This window comes from Ornithorhynchus anatinus, chromosome 2 (genome assembly GCF_004115215.2).
Source record: "Ornithorhynchus anatinus isolate Pmale09 chromosome 2, mOrnAna1.pri.v4, whole genome shotgun sequence".
NCBI classification, from domain to species: Eukaryota; Metazoa; Chordata; class Mammalia; order Monotremata; family Ornithorhynchidae; genus Ornithorhynchus; species Ornithorhynchus anatinus.
Genome location: NC_041729.1, coordinates 36805302 through 36827619, shown reverse-complemented (window position 1 = coordinate 36827619; position 22318 = coordinate 36805302). Strand labels below are relative to the sequence as shown.

Here is a 22318-nt window from a genome sequence, read left to right as displayed (position 1 = left end):
TGCAGTTTTGCTTCTACTAGTGGCAACAGGTTCCATCTCTATTACCTTTATTCCACTCAGGAGATGGAAGCCATCTCCATCACTGAGACAGCCTCCTTAGCAGAAAAAAGGTCCTTTGTTCAGGATTTTCATTAACGCTAAATATAAAAAACTGCTCATCAAAAATCCATTATCATTTTCAGGACAGTTTAGTCCTCCCCAGACAGAGCTAAAAGGCATAACTTCAGAGCCTTAAGGAGACCCAACCCTTCAGTGCAAGCAGGGATCATCTGGTATGATTCTCCAAATATTCCCTAGAACCTTGACGGCAGGGCAAATATAACTGGGACAGGGAACGTTTATTCTACTCTTCAATTTTCTTAGGACATCTCTAATAAGCAAAATACATCCAGTTCTCCTGTAGCGTAGGGACTGCATTTCTGCAAAACCCCAGGATAAGGAAAAGTCAGGTGCAGTACTCCATTGTGTCAGCTATCCCACACACGCACACAAAGCATTTCTCCTGACACCATGGTAAACTGGCAGAAGCCCTGTGCTGTCAGATAAATGTTCCCTGATTTCTTAATCGTATTCTAGCCAAAACATACAATGAAAAGGTGTTGTGGCAGAACCGAGTTTGCTTTACAAATAAAAGCCCCACACTCTGAAATGAAGACTTCCCACAAAACCCGTGCCAAGAAACCACCATCCTTATCTTTCCCCTCCGTTTCAAAAGAATAACGCGTGCTCCTCTGCTACCTCTCCGGTAGTCCACTCACTAGCCAAACCCGGCACTGTGTGTCAGTGGTGGAATTGTAGTCCTGGCTCGTCTCCAGCGGCTGTGCAACTTTGACACGACCTCTCTGCGCCTCAGCTTCTCCGCGGAGATAACTCACCCGATTTCATAGGGACGTTGTTTAAGGACAAATTATAGAATCTGTTTGAAAGCATTTCAAGATCTCTGGAGCCAAAAGGTTTTACAAATGTGAAGCGGTGGTGGTGATGATACTGTTCTCCCCTTTTAAAGGAAAAATGAATCAAAAACAGCCTGCCCTCAAAACTCCAATTTACACCTGCCTGAGCCTGCCAAGAAATGGAAAGAAAAAATGAGCAGGTATAGATGACCAAAGTAATAAAATGCTCCCAAACTGGCATTTGGAGTCATCACAGTTCAGCTCTGCTCTATCCAACTCTTGAATTCAAGCCAGGAGGCCACCATGGCTAGGAATTTCTAGGACAACAGCAATTAAATTAATCTCTGGGAAAAATCTTTAAATATTCAAAGCTCCATTAATCCTGATGCTCTGTAATTAAATGTCCATGTGAGGATTGGACAAAGGCAAGAACATTCTCACAGCATAAATTCTTTACATTGGCAAGTTACTCAATGCAGTGCCCCGCACACAGTAAGCACTTAAATACCACTGGTCGACTGATTGGCAGCATTCAATAAATTTCTAAAATACCGACTTTGTAAGAGGGTTAAAAACTACATTATGTAAACTCTTCAACTGAAGACCTAATAGCACGAAATGGACTGAATAAAGAGATGCAATGATGTCAGATGCAATGGTGTCTGAGTTCAAATTTCTTTGTTTAAAAAGAGGTAATCTGGATAAACATGGTCTCACTATGCTCTTTACACTTGACAGATTATTTAATTCCTGTCCTTCATTAGAGAATGAGAATGACCTCTCATTCTTCCCTTCCAGAAGGCTCTCCTCACTTCACATACAAATCGTTGTGCCACCCTTCCACTTGTCAGGTTTCCTCCCTTTTCTCTTTGTTTTCTTCTCAAATCAATTCCTTCTTCTCAGGTTTTTGATGATTATCTTCTTCTTCTAGGTGATCTGCATGCCCGACACAAGGCCCGCCCTCGGACCCAATCTTTTTAATCCCCCAGGACACTTTTCGGAATCACTCACAAGGAGTTTTTAGTCAAAGCAGAAGGTGGGAAAACATGCGACCCTAGGTGTCTGGCTGATGAAAAATTTCCTCTTAGTGAAAAATTTCACCATAGATGACTGCCTCTCTCCAGGACCGCCGAGTGGGCCACTACCTCAGCATTTTATTCCCTGCCCTTTGCCAGGAGTGACAGACAAAATGGAGCCTGGATCTCTCAATACTCAGGATAGGTCACTCAAGCATCTGTCAGCTCAGATTGATTGCCCACCCCCTGCCCGCACCGACTGCCACAATAGCAGGGAAGCCTATCGAAAAGCGTAGAAGAGTGCAGCCTGGACCTTCTGACACCCTGCCCATTTCAAGTGGGTCTATCTGATACCCAGACTCCCAGCCCTCATCCAAAAAGCCCTCTCCCCACTCATTCTCAGACATAACCACCCCTCCACCCATCATACCCCGGCTGTGAAAAGACATAATCAAATATTTTCTGAGGTCCTCTGATGCACTGGAGTGTATGGGAAGATATGTGGAAAACTGGTTTAAAGAGACTCTGCCTACGTGCTGACAGCCCGGGGGAAAGCGATGGACCCAAACCCAGAAAATTTAGCAACTGAACATCAAACATTTAAGTACCGCTCACTCTAACCTCTCAGAGCAGCAGTGTGATCTCCCTTCTCCCCAGTCCAAGAAATCAAATCACCAACGTCCTAAATGTTAATGATGGTACTTTGACACTCACCCTCCACTCCTGCACGGGAGGTGGCTTCAGACCCACAGTGAAGGCACGACAGAAGAGCCGAGGCCTTGTAGTTTCCACACAGCCACCGCACGGCTCTAGGTTTAGTATTGCCCTGCTGCCTGAATGCTGAGCTCCCAGTACCCCCACTTCCCTCCGCAGCAGAAAATTAGAAACATGGTGTTCCACCTTGTGGTCTAGAAAGGAGGGAAAGGCAAAGGAGAATGCTGAGGTGTGCCTAAATGACAGGACAACTCCCTGAAACTCCCAAGAAGCCTTTTTGGATTTCTCTCCAGGACAAAGACACAATGAGGAGCTCTGAGATCTGCATTATGGGGAGTAGGGAGCTGCAAGTACCCCAGTATGCTGCACCGTATATCCCCCCAATACTCCAAGGTCTTTCCGTAGCTTGTCATATAAAGGAGGCGGCAGGGTGTGGGAGTGCCTAAGTAATATTTTGCTTCCCCACAGTCCTTTTCCTTTCCACAAAGAGTTATGCATAAATCAGCACAGGGATGAGGTGACGGGAAAGAAATCGTGATAATAACTGTGCTATTTGTTAAGAACTTACTATGTTCCAAGCTCTCTACTAAGTACTGGGGCAGATACAAGATAATTGGGTTGGACTAAGTCCCTGGCCCACAAAGGGCTCACCGTCTAAATCCCCATTTTACAAATGAGGTGACTGAGGCACAGAGAAGTAAAGTGATTAGCCCAAGGTCACAGAGAAGGCAAGTGACAGAGCTGGGATTGGAGCCCACATCCTTCTGACTCATTCATTCATTCGATAGTATTCATTGAGCGCTTACTATGTGCAGAGCACTGTACTAAGCGCTTGGAATGTACAAATCGGCAACAGATAGAGACAGTTCCTGCCCACCGACAGGCTTACAGTCTAATCGGACTCCCACGCCCATGCTCAACAGACCACCACTCAATCCTGTAACCCAAACCTCTGTGTTGGAATGGGATTATTAGATATTGGAAAAGCTAACGTCAAGGTCATTTTTGCGCTTGTTAAATTGTAGCAGAGCACCACATTGACCCCAATCTGTGTTCTTTTCTATTTTCATCCCCAAATACATATAAGGGTGCAACAGTACTCTCAAAACAGACCACCTAATAGAACATCCCAGAAGGCAAAAATCAGAAAGCTATGGGAATCAATTAGTTAATATAATTATATTCATGAAAATGACAAATGTTTACATGTCCGTGTCATGATTACAAGATCAAAATCTAAACCTGGATCGAAGAGTTCCTTAAAATTTCCATTTAGACCCTAAAAAATTAATCTCAACTCAAATCAGAGTGCTATCAAACTTTTAGCTACTAATTTTACTGGGGCAGTAATTCAACGAGGCATGTTTTGACATTTGCAAAAAATAAAGACGGCTGAAAATCTATTTTTAGGCCTTCAGGACGAAGACAAAAATTGACTATACCATCCAATACCGGTGAAGTTCAGCCTCAGTGGAACGGAGTATGTCAGGGATGTTCCAAATGCAAGATATTCCTGATTTTAAAGCAAAAATTCCTATGTCTGGTCAGAATGCATATCAGTCTTGCTTGCTTTTGCAAGCTTCAGCTGTGGTAGAATCCAAACTGTGCCATATTTGTGTTCCTGAATATCCTTCCTAGGGTGTTTAAATGCCAGTGGGCACAGGGAGAACAAAAGAAAAAAAGGCACGAAGGAGGAGAGAAAATACAAGCAAAGACAAAACTCAAACCAGGCACTCTATATTATTCGTGTACATGACTACATCAAAGAGAAAAAGAACAGGAACTAGGAGAGAGAGTGAGAAGGTATTTAGTAAGTTAGATTTTTTTCCCCCAAAGAATGTGCTTTAGTACTAATGATGTTGGTATTTAATGTTGGTATTTGTTAAGCGTTTACTATGTGCAGAGCACTGTTCTAAGCGCTGGGGTAGATACAGGGTAATCAGGTTGTCCCACATGAAGCTCACAGTCTTCATCCCCATTTTACAGATGAGGGAACTGAGGCACAGAGAAGTAAAGTCACTTGCCCACAGTCACACAGCTGACAGGTGGCAGAGCCGGAATTAGAATCCATGACCTCTGGCTCCCAAGCCCATGGTACAATGTCTCATCATAAAATGACTTTACTTTCAGTCTAAACTTTGACAATAACTTCCTCTGACACTGAGAAAGCTTCAAATTACCTGCTTTAGTTTCTCATCCATAGAGCATGGCTAAAAGGGGAGGAAGAAAAGGTAAATGTTCCCTGAAGAAAGGCTCACTTCAAAATAATGAACTGGTTTCACGGAGAAAGCAGTCTGGAATGCTGGCAAATAATACCATCGCCAAGGTTTTTACGAGATCTCTATCAAATAATGGAGAAACTAAAGGTCAAAAAAAGGAGATCTGAGCTCAAATAATGATCAACAGGGGAGGGATGGAAATAAGATTATTTAGACCATACAGGAAGGCGGAAGGAAGAGTTTCTTTATCCCCAAATCAGGGTGAAGAAAATAAGAAATGAGATATTTTAACTTTTTCACTGAAATACCTAAGACATTTACTTTTCTGTACTGTATGGAAACCCAATCAGAGGTAGCACCGATTTTCCCAGAATTGCACTGGTCTGAGGAAATTCAAGACTGTGATTGGTTTTTTAAAAAATCAGCAAATTCAACAATATTTGTAGTAAAAAAGCAGAACAACTTAAAACCAGGAGGGGTGTAGGAAAAACCACATCCTTTAGTTCTCTTGCCATAACTATAAATACTTTTTCATTTGGGTTTCCTTTTCAAGAAAGTAATGTATCCATACACTCCTCTACCTTAAAGAGTGGCTTTGCAAAATCTCACCTCAACAATTCCTTGAGTATCAATCAATGGAATTCATCAAGTGCTTACTATGTGCAGAGCATAGTACTAAGCAACTTGAGAGAGTACAGTACCACAGAAGTAGCTGACAGGTTCCCTGTCCACGATGAACTTCACCTGTGTTATCACTTTGTTCTCTTCAGATGAACTAATGTATCATAAACAATCCAAAGAATCCACAAGGAGCAATCATTTCACTATGTATGGTAAACCCATCAGTTACAATGCTCAGGCAACCTGGGAAAAGAGGTCTGGGGAAAGAACTCCTGAATGAAAGGGAAGTTCTTATTAAGCAGCATCCTATTAACGGAGTTAACTGGGGAAAAAAAAAAATCACAGCCAACTGCTTGATTCCCGTCATCAGTGGTTTCCCAGTCTCCTAGGTCCCCTGGGTTTGTCCCAAGCTTTGTAGATTAATTCAACAAGAGAATTTCTATGGGCTTATATGGCCTAATTAGGGTATCCCAGATGGCTTTAGAGCTGAACAGGACTGACCTAATGGCGCAGTGAAAATATTTCACAGATTTCATGTGCATCTTAACGCCACTGACAACAGCCAACTCAAAAAGCTACCACTAACAGGATTTGTTATTTATATTTTTGCGGGGGTCAAAATTCAGTATGGAAGAACAAAAATGCATTTGGTTAAGATAGGGGATGTTCAGATAAGGTGTCTTTTTTACTAAGGTTGTAATACGCTTCTTAAATGGCCCACAATTTTGCCCAATAAACAAACTATTATATGGAGTGCTGGCTGTTTGGGGCTACCACCTCCAACCCCCTCCACCCTTTGGGAGTCTTTTCCCACTACTAGCAGGCTCTGAAATACACAATCAATCCATCAGTGGTATTTACTGAGCGCTTACTGTGTGTAGAATAGCGTACTAAGTGCTTGGGATAATACAATCTAACACAGCTGGTAGACACATTTCCTACTCACAACAAGTTTATAGTCTAGAAGGGACCACGCAAGGGCATTCAGGGGAGCAGCAGGATGTGGGGGTAGGAAAAGACAGGGCCAGGGACTGAAAATGTCTGAAATACAGGCTACTGAGTAAACACAATTTACACTCTTCACTCCTCTCAAACTCGAAGTCGAATTGCACTTTGCTCTCAGCTCTCCAACCTCCAACCCCTTACAAATGCTGTGCCCTGGCCTGAAATTCCACCCCCAAAATCTGCCAGTCCACCAATGTCCACACATTCAGAGCCCTCATTAAAAAAAACCCACTTCCTGAATTAATTCACATCATCCCAGGCTTGTCGATTCAAAACCACTCAAAGCATTTATACAATTCATGCCTATCTTCAACCCTACTTATGTACCTTTGTAGTAGTTCATTGTATTTGTACATTCAATTTATTTATTTGGCTTCAATAAATACTACTGAATGAATGAATGAATTCTTCCACCTGACATATTTGTACTACTTTCCTTTTATGTCCTGTTTTTTCCTACTGCTCTCTCTGCTTGTAAATGGTTTTGTTTATCTGTCCACCCCAACAGACTGTAATTTCCTGGAGGAGAGTTAACTGTGTATCTCATTCTGCTGTTCTCACCTAAATGCTTAGTACTTTTCACTCAGTAGGCATTCATAAGTACTATTGATGACCTCAGGGTTTCTTGGGTGGATCCAGGATGGGTCTTAGGAGATGTGGCTCCAGAAACTATAAACTTATGTTACGTCTACTAATGTTAGGTTGACAATAAAGTTAGGTTCACCCCGGGCAGATCTGCGCAATATGTCCAGATTTTTATACCAAAAAATGATTTTCAAAAAAGCACACTTGTCTCACATAGACAAAGCTCCTTTTGTAATTTCTCAGATATAGATAAATCTGAGAAGTTGAACGAGATTCATTCCCATGTCATCCAAACATGACATTCTCGATCGGCTATACATATATCCACTAATTCAGGTTTTGAGATACTACCTATGATTTCATTAATAAAATACTTCTATAGTAGTCTACATATACAGAGATACACATCTATCTATCTATCTATCTATCTATCTATCTATCTATCTATCTATCTATCTATCTATCTATCTATCTTAGTAGGCAGTGTGGAATAATCAATGTGAACATTTCTCACTGTGAACAGTCTAGCTGAATCTCCCCCATGGATTGTCATCACTGGGGGACAGAAACAGCTTCATTCAGCAAAGAGGTTTTTCAGCCTGCACAAGCATTAGAATAATTCCATGGCTCAATTTCTCTGACAATCCATGAAAACGGGCAGAAAACCTGAAGGCATTATTGGGAACTCTATCACACAGCCCAAACGGCTATGTTTCAGACTGGATCCAGATGAAGGAGAGAGAACTCTACCCTTACCTTGAATAAATACGCAGATCTACTCATCAAGAGATTCTGCCAGGCAATTCCGACAGCAGTATTTTATTGTTATGACACTGCCTCGTGACCCAGTTTTTTATTCCATGCTCCTCACTTCTTTGTTACAAGCAGTAATTAGTAATGTCAGCATTCTGGCTGAATTGTTCGGTTCCATTAATAATGCAACAGCAGTAACAGGATGAATGCGTAAGAGCACAACAGAGGTTTCAAGGTTAAAAGCAGTAAATGGAGAAAGCTACTGGTGAGGGGGATCGGAACAGACTTTAAATGTATTTTTCAAAATCCATGGCTCCTTTTCAGTGGTAACAGTGAGTGAGCCACCCGACAGGAGAATCGCTTTAATTCTCCTGAACACTGCTAACCCTTTTCTGCATTAAGCACAGCTTCATTTGGGGCTGGACACATGTCTACTGCTGACTGTTTGCAAGTTTCTTAATCCTGGTTCTGCATTTGAAAGTTACCAGTGTATGAAATTGAGGTCAGAGTGAAACTATAATGATACCTCTCGAACACATTTTCAATGCATTAAGTGGGCTCCCTTATGGCAGGTAGTAGCTGCTGCTTCAGCAGGATGTTCACCTTGCACCTTAACTTTTTCACTGCCAGAGTCTGCTATGTCAAGTTCGGTTCCAGGGGCATTCGTGACGAAAATACAAGTCTTTCTTTCGTCAGGGGAGTTAAAAGGCTCATTAAAGGGCCTGTGAACTCCAGGCCTTCTGACTTCCTAACCCCTGAAAGACCTACACAGGCAAATGCTTGCACGGGGCACTTCACACATACAGTTTGCCTAAAACTATCTCTAGCCAGAGGCTCAAAAAATGGCTGTCGTATCAGATGGCTGAGTACGTTTGGAGCGGGGATGAAAGAAAATTTGGTTCCTTTTTCAAATGTTTGCTGGAAAGTACTGTTCCTAAAGTAAAGAGTATAGTAACTGAGCTCCAAGGCTGCAGGCTATGTATTGATTCTTCAGCTGTTTATCTCTGAACTCCCTTCCAAGCGAAGACAATGATGTGCAATTACACTTTTTATTGCTACATCACTCACTAAAATTGAACAATTTTACTTATTAGGAAAGCAGCTATGCATGCCTATTTCACAACAAAAATGAGACTTTTTTCCAAGTTAGTCAGGGTCATTTGTGATGTTAACATACTTGAGCTCATCTGGTTGCTGGTTAGAGAAGTTTTTATATATTCGTGGAGAAGAGGAAGTCACCAATCAGGGGTACAGGCACAATTATTCATCCTTATTGACGTACTTACTTCTTTGAAAGACTCATGTCCCATATACACTGTACTCATTTCAGTGGCTTCTAGTCTTAGTTTACCAGTGAGATTTCCACCTTGCTTGTTCCTGTTCAGGAATGAGTGATAGTGTGAATTCCCACAAGGAATGAATGAAAACATGTATCATTAAGTTAGTCTATTTTTTCTTTAAAACCTTTCAGGGCTCCTTGTCTATCAAGCTCTTTCCAAAGCCATTTCTACTTGAAAAGTTCACCAAAATGTCCCCAAGGATGAAGACTGCTTCTTTTAAACACGGGGAAAAGACTTCTTAAAAAGACATGGTGGAACCTAACAAAAGGATAAGGAGCAAAGGAGTAGAAACCACCAGCACTGAAGAACTTGAACTAAAAAGGAGTTTCTGTGTATAACCTCCTGAAGTGTCACTTCCTCTGAAGCGAGGAAGTGAGAGGCGAGCTGCTGGCCTTTTGATAAGAGGAATTTCCCTTTTACTCATATATCAAAGCATGGCAGTCAGAGGTTTGTTTTTTTTTTTTTTTTGGTTTCTTTTTTTTTTTGTAAGTTAGGCAACAGTGCCTTAAACACACTGTGACCAAATTAGGAAATGACCAAGCTGAATGCCTGAGTCAGTCATCAGCTCTACTGCCCCACAGTTATTCATGAAGCTTCCTATATCACCAGAAATGAATACACTGCATCAATACATTGGGGGGGAAAAACAGGTTGAAAAATAGTTCTATCAAACAAAATGTCCCTCAAATGATGCCTGCAAATAAAATCTAATGAGGAGAGTGATAAGCAGAGAAATTCTCAGGTGTGAGGTGTTAACTAACCCTGTTGGGCAAAACATGGGGATTGGTGGGAAATCCATAATGAGATTAAAAATCCATTAATTGGTTTCTGAATAGGTGAGATGTTGATTTTAAAATACAACAGCAAGGAAAACCTGATCATTTTTTGTCTGGCTCCATTTAGCTAAACTTGCTTGCTGAAACTGTAAGGAGTTAGCTATTTCTCCTACTTGGATGACATGACATGAGAGTTCTAGGGTCAGAGAGATTTAATAATTCATACTGAGCCTGATTCTGTAATTTCTGTTCACCAGCCTACAGGATAGTTGCCTTTCCCTTTCATAAGTAATTTACAATTTTCTCAGTCTTAAGTAAGCCAAGATTTCATCATCTCCATCCCAACTGCTGGATTAATGATAGCACTGGATTTTCTCCCTCAAAATTTACAGGATGTGTAAGAGATCCGAGTTATTTTTAGACATTATTTCCTTCCCACAGAACAATGTGCTCCATTTAAAGCATGATTTTGTTCAAATGCCCAAATCAGTAACCTGGCACTTTTGCCAAGCTACGGTTAGGTTTAAGATTGGGCCAGCCTTACCTCCATGTCTCACGGGCCACTGTCAGAGACATTTCATTCCCTGCTTCTCATCCAGAGATTTTCGCTTATATTTTCTTGATTTGTTACTACTCAAGCCCCGTCCACCACAATGAGGCCTCTGCACTTACAGTGGAACAGTTGAAGACTGCCCCTGTTTCTTAAAGGGAAATTTCAGCCAATATAAGTCCTCTTCTACTGCTTCGTATATTTTCCACAGCTCTCGTTTCAATGGAGCCCCTTTTACAAAATGTCTCAGACATATTCCAGCTAGACGAACAGTTAAGCGTCACGTACAAGCCTGTTCTTATAGCAGATTTCTTGCAAAATGGCACAGCAGAATCTGCAAGTGACTTTTCTCCTACCATCTCTGTCTTCCAAATTTTAACACGACAACCACTAAGAACACTTGCTCCTGTCTCCATTTTTGAGTCCTCCGATTCCTTTCGGGACAATAAACCCAAATCATATAAAAATAAAGTGCCTATCACGGGTTCTGCTGCAAGTCTCGTTACGGCTGCTGTTGTGAACATCTCCCCTTCTCTGGCTCTCTCACTGCAGTGCAGAGCGCAGCCGGGCTTCAGTCAAGTTCCATTGCCCTTTTATGGTAGAAAAATGAATTGCCTACCCAGAAGTTGAGAGCTTGGGAGCTCAGAGGACAGGACAGAAACTTGCCATTTGTTGTGGTTTTGGCAGCAATATAATGGAGCTCTCTCCCTTGAACGTTACTCGGAAGGAAAGGCCTGCTCCAAGCTTGGAGGGGAAAGCATAAAATCCAAAGGTAGTTCAGATGTATCTCTCACCCCCCTCCAAGAAACTCACGTATTCATGAAGGAAATGAAGCCTCAGCTCTGCCGAAATGGCTTCTTTATGAGACGAGGTGCAAAAGGGAACAGTGTGTTCCCCTGAGGGGACTGAGACAACAGAGAAAGCACTGTTCCAGAGAGAAACAAATCCTTTTAGTGGCCACCGGAAGTCAAAAATGGAGAAGGACCTGAGGTTCCATTATATCCTTGGGGAGCAACTGGGCCTTTAATTGTAACCAAACAGCTGTCTCCAGCCCCTTTCTCCCGCAAGACTGAGGGGCAAAAGCAGAAAGACAAGCAAGCCAGATAGATACACTTCCTGAGCAAAAGCACCCACAGCCAAGGCCCACAGAATGGTGAAGTCTTGGTGAGTGACTCTGGCTTTCCAAAATATTTGCATTTCTGCCAGAGAGCACAATGAGACTGAACAGGCCACAAAGCAGCTCAGAAAACATCTTGCAAGAGAAAAATTATGCAATCCTGAGTTATGGAAATTAACTGTATCTGTGAGAAATTAGAGTTGTTCAGTGCCTTTCTTTCACAGAAAATAAGGCTTTCGAAATTGAAAGCACACCCTTTTCCATTTATATAGCCACTTACCAGAGGCTATAAACAGGTATGCCTACAGATTTCTACTCCACCTTATTTCAAAGGGCCCAAGCTCCAAAGTTCACTTAAGCAGGGTTCTGCAAATATGCCTGGATGAGGTTTGAACCATTCAGCGGCGCTGCCTTTTTGTAGCATCGTGGACTCCCCGGGCAGCAACCACCAAGTTACTAAACTTGCTCCAACATTCAGCCTGGGTTTATTCAGTGAAGAATCGCGTGACTTCTAAAAAGAGATCTTACTCTAACCTAGGATAAGACAGCCCAGGGAGGAGAAAAGGAAATGCGAGGGTAATGAGAGGGAGGCATGGTTAATGTGAGTACATCCTGCTCTGTGACTGCAGGTTGAAATTGTTCTCTTTGCCTCTCGTCTGGCCTTGTGTGTTCGCTGGGCACAAGGGAACTGGCACAGAGAGTGGACGACTCCTGAAATAAATTACTACTGCCGCAAATACATTTCAAGCGCTTGTCTTGTGGCAAATTAGAACATACCGGGCCTTTATTAACCACTGGTGGCTGAGTTACACTCACCTCCAATAGCAAAGTGTCAAAAAAAATGCAAGCACCCGGGATTCTCTCTCAGATACTATTTAAGCACGAGACACATCCATAGATGCAACCTCACCGAGGGAGGCTGTACTTTCGAACCAAAAGACAACTCTGGATTTGAGATTGCTTGGGGATGAAGTAAGGCTTTTGATTATGCCTTTCTGCTGATCTGGGACATAAGATCTTGCCTAAATCACCTGCTGGGTTCTGAAACTACGGTATGGTACTGGCACTACCTGTGGCTACCTTGGTCATAAATGGTCCTGCTCAAAAAAACATGGCGCGTACTTGGCAACATGCCAACCCCCCTTTCCCCATGTATTCATTCACTGGTTGCCCCGTCCAAGAGCACAAGCATTCAGCAGTACCATCAGCTCGCTCCTGTGCAGGTTTTCGGTCCTAAAGCCCCACACCGAGGCTCACTTGTTGACTCCATCCATCTTGGATTAGCGCAACACCATTTCTCACTCCCCCCTCCACTTGATGATAATAATAATAATAATAATGTTGGTATTTAAGCGCTTACTATGTGCAGAGTACTGTTCTAAGCACTGGGGGGATACAAAGGTGATCAGGTTGTCCCTCATGGGGCTCACAGTCTTCATCCCCACTTTACAGATGAGGTAACTGAGGCCCAGAGAAGTTAAGTGACTTGCCAAAAGTCACACAGCTGACAAGTGGCAGAGTGGGGATTAGAACCCATGACCTCTGACTCCCAAGCCCAGGCTCTTTCCACTGAGCCACGCTATTTAACCATAGCAAACATCAATCTCTCTATTGTCTCTTCCCCACTTCAATATGACCACTGAATTTGGAGCCTTGCTTCCAAATACCTCTTAGAACACTCTCCCCCACCACCCAATCTACAAACCAAACTGTCGTCATTTTTTAGGTATGAAAAGAGGCAACAGGGATACACGTCTCAGACCCAGTGAACCCGCTAATGGACAGGAGGGATGGGGAAGACACAGTCTGGGGACCACCTTTATACCCAGCAAAAACAACTTCAGATTATTTAACATTAGAATGTCTGATTCGTTTGTTAGTGTGCTTTTAAGTGTTGCTCTTTTGTATGGCATGTTTGAAATTCTTCTTTATGCAACTAATGCCTTAATCGTTTTGTGCAAAGTCATTGTTAACCCCAAATATCTCCTATGTGCAGCCCTCAATGGCTTACTAAAGCTCATTAAGTGGCCCTTTGGCCCCAAACACTGTCCCATTCCTAGATCTTAAAACACAAACCCATTTCTAGCAACTGTGTGGATAAATTATTTGTGCTCTCTCTCCACATTCTGATCACAAGCCCACGAGGACATCACTGCACCTTGGCAGACGGATCTCCGACGACTGTACATTGTACGTTTTTGAAAGTGACCTTGTCTTCACAGGAAATGAAAGAGACAAACATCAGAGCAGGATACAGTTTAGGCTTCTGAGTGAATACAGTCTGCTCAAAGTTCTGAGTTTCCCCTCCAGGCAACGACTGATCCCTCCCTCGCTCGGCATTCTTCTTCTCTTAGATAAAGCACCCAGAGAGAAAAGGCGATTTCAGGCAGATGTTATTATCATCGTGACAGCTTCTCTTTCAGTTTTCTATCTACCAGCTCAATGAAGCCCCGAACTGAGAGTTTCGGTGGACTACTCTAAGGGGCGAGTGCCTCTCTAAATACTACTCCCACATAGCATATGCATAAGGAAGGGATGCATATTTATTGTGCATATTTACTGGGAGGGGGGGAATTGACCATTCCTGGGTAGGCATTTTTGAAGGTTCAGAGAAAGTTTTATTCCTAAATCTCAAAAGGCATTTCAACCACAGCAGCCTTCTACTGATGGAGCAACAGACCCCAGGAAGTGGCTAAAGAGGCCAGCAATGCTTCACTGTGTTGATGAAATGCAAGATGTGCGTTACCAAAAGATGGGTGTTTCCACAAACGGCATTCTGAAAACCACTCGGCTTCTGCTGCAAAGCTCCATCACTCACCCGGCTGTTTCACAAAAAAATAGTGTCTGTGCAGGGCTAGGCAGGGATGGATACAATGGAGTAGAGGCTAAGCGATGGCCACAAAACCACAACTGATGGATTCGGGGTTTCTATTTTGATAGACCACTCACACAAACTTCTTTTCAAACCACACAGTCGCTCTTCCTATAAGTACTGTGGTTGTTATAGTAGAGAACAGAAAAGCGAAGCGAGGAGGTGTGACTTCTGTTAACGTATCAGCCATAAGAAGCCGTATTGACAGCTATAAGCAAGCAGCCTTAAATGTCCAAGTAATGAACGAGATGTATTTTGAATGGGAAAGAATGACATTTGTGCCAAGATAACACCAAGCCTGCTCTGGAAAATTTCTCTCGTCTCCCTCCCCGCTCTCCAAATGCCCCCCACCCCTCCAAAATCACAAATGAGTCATTGCAATAAAATATGAATTATATCATTATTACTGTATGACTCACGCAGAAGTTTTTCAGCAAGATTCATTACCCTTCCTCCTCACCTCAACCTATCCCCTTAACTTTAAATGTTGTTTTGTTAAAAACCTTCCTTGGTGACATAAAGAGAAGAGGAAGAAAAAAACACACAGACTAGCAGTAAAGACGGAAGAACAACAGGACTCCCTTTTTCCAGCTACTAGAGACGTGATGAGAAATTATGAATAGAAAATCAAATTCAAAAGGTTGATCATATATAAGGAATTACATAGGTCTCAAAAGGAAAAGCTTAAAGGACAGGCGGATCACTTCGGGTGGTTTCTCTAGCACCTAGAGGGTTAGAGACTTATCAAGATTAAGGCTACTCAACAATGAAAGTGACTTATGAATATTTAGCTAGGTCCCTGGAGGGTAATCAAGCTACCATTTCTGAGAGGGGAATTTTCCTTTCCCCCAAATCTATTCCTTTCACTCTACAGAAGGTTGGGTGGCCACTGCTAGCTCCCTTATGCACAGAGGTGCTGGAATATTCATCAAGGGACCTGGACACAGGTGTAAAGAATATGTTCCTGGTCCTCTGCGGGAGCACCACCCCAAGTCCTAGAGATGGTCAGTCAAGAGATGCTCTACACTGCCGATGCACCCTTGAGGCACACTATCCAAGATAACAAATGATGGCAAACGACTTGGCCAAGTCACCCGGGCACTATGAGAGTCTTCCCAAAAGGTACTCACACTCCTGGATCCAGTCTCACCACAGGCAACAGGGGTGGGGGGGAATCGGCTCTTTTACTTGATTGCAAAAGCCAAGAATACATCAGAACCACAAAGATCAGCACAGGAAAAAAATGTACGGTTGTCGATTTGATCCCACCCCCTTTCTTTTTTCCAGGAGTGGGGGGAGCCACAATTAGACAGGCCAGAAGCAGGAAACAGCTGTTAATAATAATAATAATAATGTTGGTATTTGTTAAGCGCTTACTATGTGCCGAGCACTGTTCTAAGCGCTGGGGTAGACACAGGGCAATCAGGTTGTCCCACGTGGGGCTCACAGTCTTAATCCCCATTTTACAGATGAGGGAACTGAGGCACCGAGAAGTGAAGTGACTTGCCCAAAGTCACACAGCTGACAAGTGGCCGAGCTGGGATTCGAACCCATGACCTCTGACTCCAAAGCCCGTGCTCTTTCCACTGAGCCACGCTAGCTGTTCCATCAGGGCAGGGCAGAGTCATTTCAGGGAGCAGTTCAGCATCCTCAGACTTCAGGGATTTGCCTGACTGTGGAAACCACCCTTTCTGCTACCACTCTGATGAGAAAATACCTTTCTGAAAGAAGGTGCGTCCAGATCCTGGTTCCCTGAGTCATCCTTCATCACGCCACAGAGCCCTGCCCAGTGCTCTGATATCAATTCCAGGCCAAGCCAGTCCATAGTCTCCAAGTGAGGTCCTACTTATTGGGGGATGTATTCTCGTCATGCAGGGTCTCAGTCAGGTGGGGCTGACAAAAGGGATGCTTGTAGAGAGTGAAGGAGCGGGGTGAGAGAAATGAAAAAAAACCCAAAAAAACCCACACTCTGCACCACACCATCCAGCAGTAGGGAAACCATGATACCGATGATTCCCCAGACGCTTCCTTTTTTGGGCCAGACCAGTGAAAAAACACATAAAAAGAGTGGTATCTCCCTGACTTCCTGTTGCCTCTCCAACTTTAATAACCCCAATAAGCACCAAACTGCAGTTCGCCCAGCTGGCACTGGCACCAACAGATGGTGAGGCTTCATTTAAATGCTTTTCACGCATCCATTCAGCTACTGTAGGTGGCTGGAGATGCTTCCCTTTTGACGACAGGATTGCCTATTGCAGATGTTCTTGTTCGTTACATTTCTAGTTCCGTCTGGGGCACTATATCAGGGCGTCCTACAAGGGGGTGTGAGCAATAGACAGCGACCGGTAGGAAATCAATCGAAGAACCTGAAGGTCTCAGGTGTGATTCACTTAGTCTTCCACTCTCAGGCACGCTCCTCATCAACCCCTCTGAAAGTTTACCTCTGCGCCCCTTCCTTGAATCTATGGCTCCGAGCCACGCACCCTCCCAACGGGCAGATTGGGGATTCCTGCCTGAAATGGAGCGTTCTTCCTTAACCCGACAGAGGCACCACTGCCAACCTAACGTCTGTCAATGTCATCACAGCCTCCGGGCCTAACGCACCAAACAAATCCGGTTACCTCCTAGGAGCAGTGTCTTCTAGAAAACAAACTGAAAAATGATTTAACTCAGAACACCCAAGGGAACCGAGGACATCGGCAAGAGCATTTCATCACGGGTAGGCAGCAGATATTCTCTTCCCATTTCATCAAAAACCCATAGCTGTTTTCTTCTGGGATTTCGGGGGAAATGTTTCTAATCACTCAACCTGTCTTCTGGATAACGCATTAATATGAATGGCTCATCACAGTGGTGACAAGTTGCCGGAAATTTAATCTTGAGTTATGCTTACTTGCCCAGAACACCTCCGGGTAATGGAGCGAGCCACGGCAAGTCTCAAACTGGCTAAATTAGTTTGGGGTTCACGTCTTACACACTCTGAACTCGAAAATTAGCAGTCGATCTTGTCATATTGCTGGATAGAATGTCACAGTAGAATGGGTCGGGTTTTCAAAGATAAAAATTAGGCACCCCTAAGGACGTTGACGGTTTTGGTGTAAAATTTCTAAGTGTGTAATGACTTCTTAGCACTAAAAGCAAATGAATTTTGTCAGTTCTGCTTACCTGCCACAGTTTGGTTGGGATGCACACTTTTGAAAAATGCCCAAAGGACGCACAGAATTGAAAAGTATATTTGACTTTTTCAGTGGATCGCCAGTGCCATCTAGCGGCCATATCTCAAGATCACAAAATAATATTCATTCATTCATTCATTCATTCAATAGTATTTGTTGAGCGCTTACTATGTGCAGAGCACTGTACTATGCGCTTGGAATGTACAAAACGGCAACAGATGGAGACAGTCCCTACCCTTTGACGGGCTTACAGTCTAATCGGGGGAGACAGGCAGACAAGAACAATGGCAATAAATAGAGTCGAGGGGAAGAACATCTCATAAAACAATGGCAAATAAACAGAATCAGGGTGATGTACATCTCATTAAACAAAATAAACAAAATAAATAGGGTGATGAATAATAACGTTGGTATTTGTTAAGCGCTTACTACGTGCAGAGCACTGTTCTAAGCGCTGGGGTAGATACAGGGTAATCAGGTTGTCCCACTTAAGGCTCACAGTCTTCATCCCCATTTTACCAGATGAGGTAACTGAGGCACAGAGAAGTTAAGTGACTTGCCCACAGTCACACAGCTGACAGGTGGCAGAGCCGGAATTCGAACCCATGACCTCTGGCTCCCAAGCCCGTGCTCTTTCCACTGAGCTACGCTGCTTCTCTTTCTCCATTCCCTCTCCATGGACCATCACCAGATCCCTGGTCTTACCACGGGTCTCACCTCAGTCCAATTCAAACACTGTGCCCCACGGGTCAGTGGGACATTTTGGAACCTTCCTCCCCCTCCTACTAATTATGCAGTGCTCTTTCCACGTATCCTGTTTGGTTAATCCAATCATTTTTTGTTATTAATAGTATTTATTGAGCACTTACTGTGTGCAAAGCACTTGGCAGAGTACAATATAACATTAAACATTCCCTGCCCACACAGAGCGCAACAGTAGTAATAATTATGGTATTTAAGCGCTTACTATGTGCCAGTCACTGTACTAAGCACTGGGATAGATGCAAGCAAATCGGGTTACAACCAACCAGAGGTAGCTCTACCCCAAATTCTCATTCTTTCTTTCTCTTTCTCCCCCCCACCCCAACACTTCCCCACAAACTGTGTTGGATAGCCCCTTGAATTTCTACTTGCAATTCTACTTATCTTACAAGGTAACTGAAATTCTTATTTTGAAACTGATTTCCTGGAACAAAAAAAAAAAACCAAAACAACAAAAGAAAAAAACAGACTTCTAAGGAGCGAGAACCTTCTCCATACCGGCCTAATTTCTTCAATTCACTGCAAAACTCCTATCCTTTCTTCTCATACCCCTAAATCGGGCACTATCTGATTATCAGTTTTGATACACTTCCTAGTACTTTTTATCTAAAACTCATTTTGGAACATCTACAGAAAATGAAAATCTAATTTGGACACACAACTAGATAATGGTATTTATTAATTATGGCATTTGTTAAGCGCTATGTGCCAGGCACTGTACTGAGTGCCAGGGTGGATACAAGCAAATCGGGTTGGACATAGTCCCTTGTCCCATATGGGGCTCACAGTCTCAATCCCCATTTTACAGGTGAGGGAACGGCTGAGGTACAGAGAAGTGAAAAGACTTGACCAAGGTCACAGAGCAGACAAGCGGCAGAGCAGGAATTAGAACCCATGACCTTCTGACTCCCAGGCCCGTGCGATATCCAATACGCCATGCTGCTTCTCATGCAGGAATAATGCCGATAATGCAATACGTACACATCTAATTTGTTCCATGTGACTTTACAGGTTTTTATGGCTGCAGAATCACTGGAGTTCACTTAGATTCAGAGGTCAAGGAAGAGACACCACGAGTCGTAGTAAGCAAACCAACTCCTAGCAATATTCTACATTAAGTTACGAATACTTCAGGACCCTAAACTTGCATAACTGGGCAGGGAATGTGTCTGTTTATTGTTACATTGTACTCCCCCAAGTGCTTAGTACAGTGCTCCGCACAAAGTAAGCGCTCAATAAATACTACTGAATGAATAAATGAGTTCTAAAAAGATGATCCTGAGAGGTGAGTGGGTAGTTCAGTCCAATATTTTGATTTCCTGTCATCAGACTGACATTCAGAAGACAGTGAGCATATCTACGGAATGTGCTAATGCAGAGGAATAACTCCTCCAGGGCAAGGCATTCAATCACTGCATTGAATAAAAACCCCTCCTTTCTGTTTTTGTCAGCTCTTAAAAGTCTAAACTGCTAGCTAAAACCAAAAATCTATAAGGAGTGGTATAAAGCTGTTACTGCTCTCACCAAGGTCTAAATTCAATGCAATTAGGGGACACTCCAAGTGGTCATCAAAGCTAGAATACCTACTAGTGCTTTGAATGGGAAGAAAATGCCCTTTTGAGTTGTCAGGGGTATGGCTAATGGGCAGAGCCAGGATGTGTTTAAATCCCTCGAAACGTTCCCTCGGCAGAAATGCATTTAATACATTTTTACTGGGGATGACGATTCAATAAAACAAGGAACCCACTCAAAACTGAATGTGTCATCAGCCCTTACCCATTCTAAGGCGACAGAAGGAAGTCTTTCTGCCCTACGGTTTGTATCACACACTTAACATCTTTCCATCACCATTTCTTAGTTAACTGAAGAGAAATTGAATCCCTCTACACTTTCCCCTCCCGCCTTGACATACTCACATAGGTTAGGCTGATAAACAAACATAACAGTTGCCCCTCAGTGTCATAGCCAAGGAAATATTTCTTCAGCAATACCAACTCCCCTACCTTTCTGCAACGAGGATTGGGACAGCTGAACCGCTTCACATCACTGTCCAACAGAGCTGGGAAGTTACAGAAAGGACACCTAAGGGCCCAAAAGAGCAAACTGAGTAAGCATCCTAGAATTACAGCAAGTTTCTTTAGTAATATGGATTGAATCTGTACCCCTCCAATTCATTATAAAATCAGAGATTTGAAATGAAGTGGTGTTCTGTTGAACCGATTATCACTAACCATCGGTTTATATCAGCTTTTCTACAAACTGACTTCTGTTTTCCTTGTGGCTCCTGAAGCTTATTTTAGTCCTGAATTTAGATTATTCAATGCTCGGGAGTGGTCTAAGCCAATGAACCACAAGTGAAAATGAAGAATGGCATCTAAAAGTTGTCAGCAATTATTCCTAAATTTGAGGCCCCTTCATTTAAAAGTTGGTAAAGTTTAAACAAAACAAAATCCAAGCTATTTCTTAAAACTGAGAAGCTTCCATCATTTGAGAGTAGAGCTCAGCCAGCTGCTCAGATGGGGAAGAACTACCATCGATTCACCCCTGGTTACATACAAAGCCCATCCAAGTTGAGGAAAACTTACCTGACAAGTTCATCCGCACAGGCTGCGGCTACTTCTTCTTCAGCTTTTCGCTCATAGTACTTACACAGGATGGTCTCTGGAAGCACTTTCTCCAGTTCGCTGGTTGGGAATGAGCACGTACAGCTGCCCTCCATGCAGCTAAGCTCAGACTACAATGACGAGGGGAAGAAAAAGAGAAAAAAGGGAATCAGGATATCACTCAGTTGGGTGTCAAGTTAGGACAGCCACATGACTGTGTCTGACATAATTAACTTGTACCTCCAGCAGCTAGTAGGCGGTGGTTGAAACATAGTACGCATTTAATAAATGCCATAGAAACAAAAGAAACTAACAAAAAAACCCCCAACAAAGCCCATCTTTGTCACTAAGAAAAATTACACGTTCCAGTTCAACAAAGACCGAGGTATAGGTAAGATGACCTAGTTACAAGCAAATTAACAAGCAAAAGTTAGTCACCAAGAAGTAGTTGGTCAATTCTCAGAAAGAAAACAATTTACTAGTAGAATTTTATAAAAAGGTGAGAAAACAAATAATTCAAATAAGACTAAATGAAAATCTTAAAACTAACCAAAAGATGTAAAGGAGCAGCAATACATTTCCTAGGGTAAGTTAAGAACCCTTTAACATGAGGAATGCAAACCTCATAAACCAGAGTCAAATAGTTTATGAATGGACCCTGTTATTAGTCAGTGCTCTGAAATAATGGGGGAGTTAGGGCATAAGTAATTGAAATCTACAAACAAAACAAAAAAATCTCATCTTGCAAGAACTGTATACTCAACTTTTCCTTCAAACCTTTTGGCAAAAACGTTAACAGAGGGCAAAATTGGGTTTCAAATTTTATCTTGCTTTCATTTCTCTCACTTCCTGCTGATGGAGCTGCAAATTTAGAGTGAATAGCTCCAAAATAAGGCAGAAGAAGAGAGGAGAATTGCATCCTAACTTTGTTGTGTTAATTTTGCTTTGCTTCTTCCTGAAAAAAAAAACACTCTGGAGTAGCTTGTTTTGAACATTTTCTCTTAAAAAGCCTTTCATCCATTACACTTAAAAGATTCTTAGGCTAAATTGGTTTTTTTAAAGAAAAATGAGTAACTGCACACAACATATATCCATTTCACCCCAACTAAAAACCTTTAGAAATAGGGGATTTGGGGGAAATAAAACTCCTCTCTGCCATGTCAATGTATTTTACCATAATAACCATACTTGTTACCAAGTAATAGCTGGACCCTATTGAAACCACCTCCAGCTCCTGAAACTTTTAATAATGAACCTTCCACAAAAATGTTTAGACCCTCTTTCAGAGATGTGTTTTATAGTTTTTGGCACCATGG

The 22318-nt window shown here is 42.7% G+C and overlaps 1 protein-coding gene across 2 annotated transcripts in view; it reads right to left on the bottom strand.

The window, feature by feature from the left end:
• Positions 1 to 22318, bottom strand: part of RNF216 (ring finger protein 216) — a 138980-nt gene that overhangs the window by 68988 nt on the left and 47674 nt on the right. For both annotated transcript variants that reach the window (XM_029053574.2, XM_029053576.2), the window contains 2 exons: positions 20985 to 21133; positions 20403 to 20481 (listed from right to left, as the gene is read on the bottom strand). In XM_029053574.2, coding sequence (XP_028909407.1) covers positions 20403 to 20481; positions 20985 to 21133 — 228 coding nt within the window. The remainder of the gene's footprint in view (positions 1 to 20402; positions 20482 to 20984; positions 21134 to 22318) is intronic.